General features: G+C 55.2%; 1 protein-coding gene across 1 annotated transcript in view; it reads right to left on the reverse strand.

Moving 5' to 3' along the window:
• Positions 1-3,416: 3,416 nt before the first annotated feature.
• BRD4 (bromodomain containing 4) overlaps positions 3,417-9,506 on the reverse strand; it is a 42,725-nt gene continuing 36,635 nt past the window's right edge. The window contains 7 exon segments of the mRNA XM_014547773.1: positions 3,417-4,927; positions 5,206-5,446; positions 5,524-5,729; positions 5,840-5,970; positions 6,081-6,249; positions 6,349-6,461; positions 9,201-9,506. The exon segment at positions 9,201-9,506 is cut by the window's right edge and continues 10 nt beyond it. Coding sequence (XP_014403259.1) covers positions 4,859-4,927; positions 5,206-5,446; positions 5,524-5,729; positions 5,840-5,970; positions 6,081-6,249; positions 6,349-6,461; positions 9,201-9,506 — 1,235 coding nt within the window. The 3' untranslated portion in view covers positions 3,417-4,858.

The following is a 9,506-nucleotide window of genomic DNA, read 5'->3' on the forward strand; positions in this document are numbered from 1 at the left end:
TCCTCGGCCAGGGGCGCGCGCAGCAGGGGCGAGGCGGGGTCCGGGCTGCAGAGCCCACCGCCTTTAGCCTGGGGTCCCTCCGTGCCGTCGGGGTTTGCGGAACGCTGGAGAGAACACGACTTACCTGAGTGCCAGGTGAACACCTGGGCGCGCTGGCCACAGGGAGCCAGACTAGGGTGCCAGGGTGGAGCCTGCGAGGACCAGGCTGCGGTGGGTGGGGAGGGACCTTGGGGCGAGGTGCGAGGAACTAGAGCGGTGGGCGGGGCTTAACATGTGGGCGTGGTCTAGGGGGACTCCCGCAGCAGGTGGGTGAGAGTTTAACTCCAGAGGAAGATTGAAGTCCTGCAAGGAAAGAGGGGGAGTCCTGAGTTGAACCGGGGGAACCTGGAGTGAAGGGGCGGGGAACTGAAGGGCAGGTATGGCCTACGAGCCGGAAGGGCGAACCCAACCTGGTCCAGGAGCCTTGTAAGGGTTGGGGGCGTGGCTTAGGTGTGTGGGCGGAGAGAAGGCGGAGCCCAGGGAAGGCGGGGTCTAACTGGGTGGAGAAGGACGGAGCGAGAAAGCTGGGCCAATGAGCTGGGGGCCGGCCTGGACCCGGGCCAATGAGACAAGGGGGCGGTGCCAGAAACCAATATGGCGGGCCAAGCGAGCCCAGAAGTGGGAGGAGGGGGCAGCCTGCGCCACCGCAGAGATTGGGAGGGCGGCTGGGGCTATTGCTGCGGCCTGAGGAGGCCTCAGGGGTCCCCGGCCGCCATCTCCCGGGAGTCCCCCGCCCGGGAGCGCGCGACCCACCCTTCGGCCTGGCTCCAAGCGATCTAACAGCACCTTCACCCAGCTCTGGTTTCAACGGTGGGTCCTGCAGCCGCGACCCCGCGCTAGCCTCCAGTTGGCCCAGTGGGCCCTTCGGCCCGCCCCTGCACAGCGGTGATTGGACTCTGGCGGTCATTTTGACGTGCAGGCGACAGGTCCCGCCCGAGAGCCCAGCCGCAGGTGCCGGGACCCGGGCTCCGCAGCAAGTGGTGGAGGGGATACTCTTGTCTCCTCGGAAGACCCGGCCCGTTGCGTCACTGGGACTGTGGCCGGAAGAGGAAGTGGGCCTGGGCCGGGCACGAGGCTTCTTCCTCCTCGTTTTGCAACCTTCCCCCAAGATCCTGGGTATTTCACGGTCCCTTATTTAATCTTTATAACAGCCCTATTACGTGTAAGTGCTGTGATCACACTCCTGCATCAGAGGCCACGAACCTGCAATTTGGGGATTAAGTCATTTGCCCAAAGTCATACAACTGGCTAAGCAGCAATCCAGGATTTTGAGAAAAGCAGCAGCCTTGAGCTCCACCTCCTCGCCTTTGGCAGCCATTGGCACGCTTTTGGCTTTCTGTTGGTATCGTGGGCACCTCAGTGTGCTTATGTGCCTACTTCTTATAATAAATTTCAGAGGGGAAGGGAGAGGGAGAGATAGAAACATCAATGATGAGAATCATTGATCGGCTGCCTCCTGGACTCCCCACTGGAATGTGCCCTGACTGGGAATGGGACTGTGACCTCCTGGTTCCTAGGACGACACTCACCCACTGAGCCACGCCGACTGGGCTGGGCCTCCCTCTTCATTATCAATTTGGGATATTATTCATTGACTCATGTCACCACCACTGGACGTGCTTTTTCCACCTGTAGTTTTTCTACTGGTTCCTCTAATTTGAAACACTCCACTCATCCCTTTTTGTCATCTCTCACCCTCCCTTCCACCTTCCACTGTTAATCTTACCTTTGTATTGTCATTGCTAAACATTATACTGTCCTGGGACCATAATTAAGTCCCTGGGTTGTTACTTAAAGGGAATGAATAGTGGTTTATATGGTTCGGCCTCAGTAAACAATGCACTCAGTTAAGTAGTTGTCTATGATTACACTGCCTGTATTGTACAAATGTTTGTTTTCCCTGCACTTAACCTTTCTTTTCTTGCATGATTAGACCGTCATAGCTTTAGTTTCTTTTACATTTTCTATAAAATCAATTCTCTTGACCACTTGACAACCCTGATATCCCTCCTGAGCTCTCTAATCTTGCTGCATGACTGGTGGGTTTTTGGGGACATTACTTCTTCCTCTGCTACTAGTACACAACACTGACTCTCACTCCACCACCCCTAACCCTCAGCTCTACCCTCAAACAAAAAGACAGCAGTAGTCACAGGAAAGTAATTTTATATTCAGTACAAATGTTTATTTTTGCAATGAGAACTGCACAAAAAAAAAACCTTTAGTATATAAGTGAAAAGTCTACGAATTCCCTTCTACAAATGTCTAAAGTGTTTAATACAAGTCTCAGATTCACTGACATAATTATTGGCCAAGCGATCCGTGCATACAGTACAGTGGGGGCTTGTACACACCTCTCACTCTTGTATAGGACTAAGATTTCTAGTACTGTGGGAGGGACTGGGAAAATGGCCAGAGAAATTAAATAGATCCAAGTTCTAATTATAACCCAGTTAGAGAAACACCTATGAGGGAGGTGTGGAGAGGGCTATGGCAGAATTCACTCTTTAGAAGGAAGGCGGAGACAACCATTTCTCCAGCTAAATAGTCGGACTTGGCCTGGGGAAGTGTCAGAACAGAAATGAGGGAGGGTGTGGGATGAGATAGAAGCAACCCCAAAGAACCAAACTGTAAGTCTTACTTGAACCAGCACAGTGTTTATGAGGAAGAGCCTGGAGGGTGGGCAGGGGCACAGGAGGGGTGGAGGTGGGGGGCGGCTCTGGCTGGATGCCAGAACTGCACCTCTCTGGGAGGTTTGGGAGATCCCAAACACAATACACCGTTAAAGGGGGATGTGGATTAATAAACAGTGCTAGCAATGTTTCAATCAGTGTGTCTCTGCATACATATAAATGATATACTTTCATCTTTCATCCTAGGGGCTGCTCCTGGGTACCCAGCTTGCCTTGTGGCTACTGATGGGCACACAGACAAGGGTGGCCATCTGGTGGACTTTCTCTGGCAGGAATGTGTGGGTGTGCATCTGTGTGCATGTGAGAGAGGATCCTAGTTGGGAGGATGTACACTTATCTAAGAATATCTGATTAACCCTGAGCTTAAATGAAAAGAGTTAAGTAGAGGGAGACAAAGTGGGAGAAGTGACCCAAGTCCCCTGGTGAGTAGGGGACAAGGATGTAGGAGAATACTGTCTGGAATCTGGCCAGGTTCCCTGGAGCACACCACCACCTGTCTAGGAGGGAAGAATGGGTACCTGGACTCCCTGTCACAGCTTCAGCTTGGGATGGCAGGGAAAGACCATGGGAAATGGGCTAGATGGCCCCTGGTGGGAGTTATATAGACATGATTTGGGGTCTGGAGACTCCTGGGCCTCGCCTAGGTAACAGGTGGTTCACAAAGAAATGTCAGGGAGACACCAGCATTAAAAAAGAGAGATGTGTTTATTCCATGATCAGTACAGACCAAATGCATATTCACTGTATGAAAGTCAAACCAGTCACTGACTCCAGAGTATGGCCAACACTGAGGCACCAGTGTTGTGGTGTAGAGTGGGTTATCATGGCACGTGTAACCTCACCAAGGGCTCCAATTACAAAACTTAAAAAAAAAAGTGAGGGAAGTGCCCGCAGGTGGGCACTGAGCGGGTGCCAAGCCAGGAGCCTCTGCCTCAGGCTGTGGCCCTGGCACCCGCTTGTCCCCTAGCCCGACCCTTCCTTTTCTGGTAAAAAACAACTCAAACAGATTTGACATTAAAAACAAAGAAGCCAATGAATGGGGTTGGGAAAAGAAAACACAGCTTTCTGGTTTTGTAATTAAAAATAGACTAATAAAGTTTGAAACTGAGTACAATGTAGGCAGGTTTTTTTTGTGTTTTTTGTGTTTTGTGTTTTGTGGGTTTTTGAGGTTTTTTACACCAGTTTGGTGGAGTCACCAACAAACTTCAAACAAGGATATGCCAACTATGTTTCACTATACAGCCACAGTCACACACTACCCACAGCGCAGAGGCAGCTGCTGCCCAATGAGGAGAGGATTACACCATTTCAGAGATAAGCAGTGCCATTGTGTTTGGAGGAGAAGAATTAAAAATAAAATAGAATCCAACAAAAAATATATATATAGAAAAAAAACCCAGAAACACAGGTGGGAAGGAACTGACTTTGGTTGGTGGCCTCACTCACCAGGCGAGGCTGGCCCACACGCGCGTGACAGTCACCTCGCTCTGGATTGCCATGGACACACACACCTCCACGGCACTATTCCCTTTTGCACAAGCAAACACTTACAGAGAGCGGCTCTTGATTAAAGGCTTGTGGGGGGAGGGCAGGGGTGGGATCTGTTCAAGGCAAAGTCAGTGCCAGCAAGGGGGTGGACCGGTGCCCTCTTTTGCCTCCAGCTCACTTGGGCCTGTCCTGCTGTCCTGGGGGCAGGCATCTGAGGCTGGGGTGTGGGGAAGGACTCCCGGCAGGCAGGACGTCATGAACGTCAAGTTCTCGGGGACAGAAAACCAGTCACGGTGGCGGCAGCAACGATGTCCTCTGTATACTGTGTAGACATTTGGCGGAGAGTAGGGCCTCTGCCCACACGCGGGGACTCGGACTTGGGTCTGGCCAACACTTGCTCATAGTGAGACGTGTTCTGAGCTGATGTCCTGTGAGGGTGACAGAACGTCCGGCTGGCTGTAAGGCAGACGGGCTCTACAGTCCTTAGCTGCCCGTCAGGCCTGCCCTGGCATAGCATGCACAAGGGCCAGGCCTAGAGACAGGTTGTGGATGCTGCTCCCGCCTCCGCTGCCACGCCTAACACTATGGAGAGTCATCTTTTCGCCAGAAAATCAAAGTCAGAAGTCACCTAGGTGCTCTCAGAAAAGATTTTCTTCAAATATTGACAATAGGTCACTCTGGAAATTCATGTCAATGGTAGCTGCCATCTGCAGGAAAGAGGAGGGAAGAGTCAGAGAGTGAGAGGACCCCCACCCCTCCAGCATCGGCAGTTTCCTTAGGGCCCATTCCCTGGAACCTCATGGCTCAGAGGCTAGCTGGTGTGGACAAGCAGGTTCCCTGCTCCAAGCACACATTCGAGGGTCTCCCTGCCTGCCCCCCTTCTCAGATTGATGCTCCTGCCCCTCTCTGGGTTCAGGTCCCCTTTCCAAACTCCTCCAGGGTTGTACTCCTGCCCTGGGGTTCCCCAGCAGGGCCCCTGACTTACCGCTTCCCGGCGCCTTCGCTCCTGCTCCCGCTTTCGGGCCAGCTCCCGCTGCTGGTCCAGCATAGACTGGGGCTGGGAGCTCTGGGCCTGGGGGGCGGCGGCAGCTGCAGCCACTGCAGCCGCTTGTTGCTGCTGCTGCTGCTGCTGTTGCTCCTGCCTCTGCTGCTGCTGCTCCTGGCGCCGGCGTGCCTCCTCGTGGGCTCGCCGGGCCTGCTCCAGTGCGTCCTCGTCCTCACGGCTCCTGAGCAGAGCAGGGCTCCAGGTCAGCCTGGGGCCTGGGGCGCCCCAGGAGCCCCCGCCCGCGGAGCCCGCGCCCACCTCATGCGCTCCTGCCGTAGTCGCTCCTTCTCCTTCTCTGCATGTTCAGCCTGTGCCTTCAGGGCCTTTTCCCGTTCCTCTTTCTCACGGGCAGCGCGACGGAACTGCTCAAAGCTGTCACTCGATGACTTAGCTGTGGAGGATGGGGTGGTGGGGTGCTTCTGCACCAGGCTAGCCCAGGAGCCCATGTTCTTGATTTTAAGGTCCTGTGAGGCAGAGAGACCACCGGGTGAGTGAGGGGGCCCTGCTGCCATATGGACACCTCCTTGGGGTGAGGGTGGGGAGTGAGGTGCACTTGTGGGCCCACAGACCCTACCTTTTTAGGGGCAACTGGTGTTTTCGGCTCCTGTTTCTGTTTGTCCTTGTCGGGAGCCCCTGATGGGGGTGCATTCTGTTCAGGGGGCCGGATCACAGGCCTTCCAACGTCCACGGGCTTCATCTCAGGCCCTAGAACACAAACAGCCTGTGGGCCTGGATCCCCCATGGGGCAGGCATGGCGGACTGGCCGGCCAAGAAGCTCACATTTAGCAATGGCAGAGAGTGGACGGGACACTCACGCTGGGGCAGGTGGACGGGAGCCTTGATGTTCTCCGGGTGCTTGGGGGGCTCCGGCCGCAGCGAGGGGCTGAAGGGCTCGCTGCGGATGATGGGTGAGTGGATCTTCTCCTCCTTCACCACCACCAGGGGCTGGGGCTGGGACTGGACCACAGAGGCTGCACGCAGCTCCTGGGACGGCACAGGCATGGCGACCGGTGAGGCAGGCAGGCGGCCTTGGCCTTGGCCCGTGCCTGGCCCTGGGGGCCGAGGCCCAGCCCTGCTCTTTACCTGCTTCTTCGGCTGGACACTTTGCTGGGGTGGCGATTGGTGGGTCAGGCTCTGGAACTGTTGCATCTGGGGGGAATGTATCATAAGCGGGGAGGGGGCTTCACGGAGGTGACCTAGGAAAGGGGACAAGGAGCATGTCAGCCGATTGGTGTGGAGGCTGCTAGTGCTGGGCCCAGTCTGGTCCCCGAATCCAATCGGAGCCCCACCAGAGGAGCCCCGCCACATGGGGTCTGTGGGCCTGCTCAGTCAGGCCCCAAGCTCAGTGTGGAGCAGGGCTTTGTGGAGCTATGCACTCAGTCCTAGTATCTAAAATCTATATCAGAATCATCAGGAAGGTTTGACAAGTGCATAACCTGATACATTTGGTCCCAGGTGTGGACTGAGCCTGAGTACTTTTTAAAAGCTCTCCAGCCCAGCCAGTGTGGCTCAGTGGTTGAACGTCAACCTATGAACCATGAGGTCACAGTTCGATTCCTGGTCAGGGCACATGCCCAGGTTGTAAGCTCAATCCCCAGTGTGGGGTGTGCCGAAGGCGGCCGATCAATGATTCTCTCATCATTGATGTTCTTATCTCTCTCTCTCTCTCTCTCTCTCCCTCTTCCTTCCTTTCTGAAATCAATAAAAATATATTTAAAAAAATAAAAAAGCTCTCCAGATAGTTCTGTGGCAATGCTTGGGTTAAACGCAAGGCACATCAATAACTGCACAGAATAGGCAGCCTGGGTCCCAGGTGGCTTGGCCTGCCTGCCTGCAGCTGCTTCAGGCCTAGGATAGCCTGGAACTGGCCTGCACCACAGCAGAGTTAGGGAACAGGTCCTGAGTTTGTGGTTCCTGTAGGAAGTGGGCCAGTCCACCGATTTTTATCCCAACAATGGGAGGGGCGACCTAGGCAGCCACAGGGTACAAATACCCTATACAGGGCAGGAGCTCGAAAAGCCCCACTACTGGTCCCTGGGAAAGGTATAGCTAGGCACTGAAGTCTGACACCTTAGCTTCATTGCTGAGGTAATAGCCCTAGATCACAGTGGACCAGCCCCTCAGGACTGGGCAGCTGGAGTAGACACCAAGTCCTACCCTAAACTTTCCCATCCACCCTAGCAAGGGTACACCCTCCTATCTGAATCCTACATGTCTTGGCCAGCTCCACCAGTGTCCACAAAAGAAAGACACTGCTCTGCAGTGCCTGTGTTCCTGGTCCTTCCTCACATTGAACCACCTAACCCAGGCTCTGCGTACCGGCCCTGCCACTGACTTGCTTCTGTCTGCCAGCACAGACACCCTTGGGCAGAGGTGCCCATTTTAGTGGGCCTAGAGTGGACCCACAACTGATTCCCCTGCACTCTCTCTAGAGCCAGAAAAGCTGTTTGGAGATGACCTGATAGCAAGGACCAGCCTTGTGCCTATCCCTTGGCCCCCAGTACCAGGTGGCTGGTTCTGCCAGCCTAGGCGCTAGGTGGCCTTTGTCCAGGTCTGCCAGCCAGCCAGCCACAGTCACACAATTGTGACAGCCTCCTGCCTGGGGAGGCTCCCTTGAGAATACCTACAGAGGTGACCGGGGCAGGCTCTTAGGCCTACGATCTGTAGGAATCGCCTGCTGGCTGGTGGCTTCCTCCACCAAGACTTAGAGGGGAGGCCCAGTGGCGGTGCCTGAGAGCTGGCTCAGCACCCAAGGATGCCTGCTGAGTTCCTTAGGATTCCAATGCGTTGGCCTTAGACCCAAAGCCCTAGGTGGGTTCCAATCCACATCACTCCCTGGCCATGGGAGCTGAAGACGAGATGGACCAGGTGACCAGAGGGGACCTGTCCCACCCCCACTGCTGGCTCTTCTAAAGGCATCTCATCACCTATCACCACCCACTACTGGAAGCCTGGTCTTGCTCACAGATGGGAAGAGGCACAGCTGCATGGCTGCCAGGACCAGCACCCGTCTTTCCCAGGGAGGACAGCCAGCTGGTCTTGGCCCAGGGCTGAAGCTATCCACTTGGTACCTGGCAGCTTTTGCTGGGTTTAGGAGCATTCACAACATAGTTATGGCCTGTTCAATTTGTGAGCAGCAATGCTGCACCCCCAAGCCAGCATTGGTCTACACTGCCAAGTCCAGGGACCTCAACTCTGACCCTTGCATGTCAGTACACCATGAGGCATCGATGCCACATTGCCACACCAGGGTTGGCCAGAATGCTTTGTTTACAGACATTTAAATAACAAATGCCCAAGAAAGGCAAGAGGGCATGGCCTGACCAATGCTGTGGAGGAAAATAGGGCAGCCTGGACCAAGCAGCAGGAGATAGGAATGGTTTCAGGGGAAGGTGGGAGGCACACTACCTTTGATCTTCAGCCCAATTCTCCCCGACATGATCCTGGCTCCACCAGATGGGCCTCATGACACCAAGAGCAGAGCACCTATTCCTGCAGGTTCTCAAACAGCCCCCACTGCCCACACCTGCCCCTGGATCTGCCTGGAACTTAACCTCCCCCACCCCCATCTGTTAAACTAACTGCTGCTCATCCTCTGGCCACCTTCTCCTGGAAGCCTGCTCTAACCAGAGGTGGATTGGGTGCCTCCCTGGGTTCTAGGCTTACCACCTAACAAGAATCACGATATACTGTAACATTCTTGACTGAGTTACAAGAGAAGGGCCAGTGGGGGCCTTATTCTCAGCCATCTCAGCTTGCAAGCAAGACATACCTGATAGAGACACTACAAGAAGTACCCACACCATGTCAGCCACCCCTCTCCAACCTCAGCCTGAAGCATGAGCTGACCTGCCTGGCTGCTCAAGGACAAAACCCTGGATCCAGTCCCAGCCTCCCTGGGTTAGGGTTAGGATTAAGAACCAAGGGCCACTTACTGGTTGAGTAGGGGTCCGACTTGTGGTGCCGGGGTGAAGGGTGATGCTGGATGACTTGCTGAGGCTTGGCGGGCTGCGGTGGGGGTGGCTGCTGGCCCTGGGGCGGGTGAGGGGGCTGTGGGCCTGGGGGTGGCGGAGGCTGCTGGATGTGGGTGGGGAACTGCATGGGTTGCATATGCACAGGTCGGGGGGGTGGCTGGTGCTGTGGCTGTGGCTGTGGCTGTGGGGGTGGAGGAGGAGGTGGTGGCTGCTGTAACTGCTGCTGCACGGAGGGATGAGGCGGGGGTGGCAGGGGTGGCGGGGGCT

Source organism: Myotis brandtii, unplaced genomic scaffold (genome assembly GCF_000412655.1).
Source record: "Myotis brandtii unplaced genomic scaffold, ASM41265v1 scaffold485, whole genome shotgun sequence".
NCBI classification, from domain to species: Eukaryota; Metazoa; Chordata; class Mammalia; order Chiroptera; family Vespertilionidae; genus Myotis; species Myotis brandtii.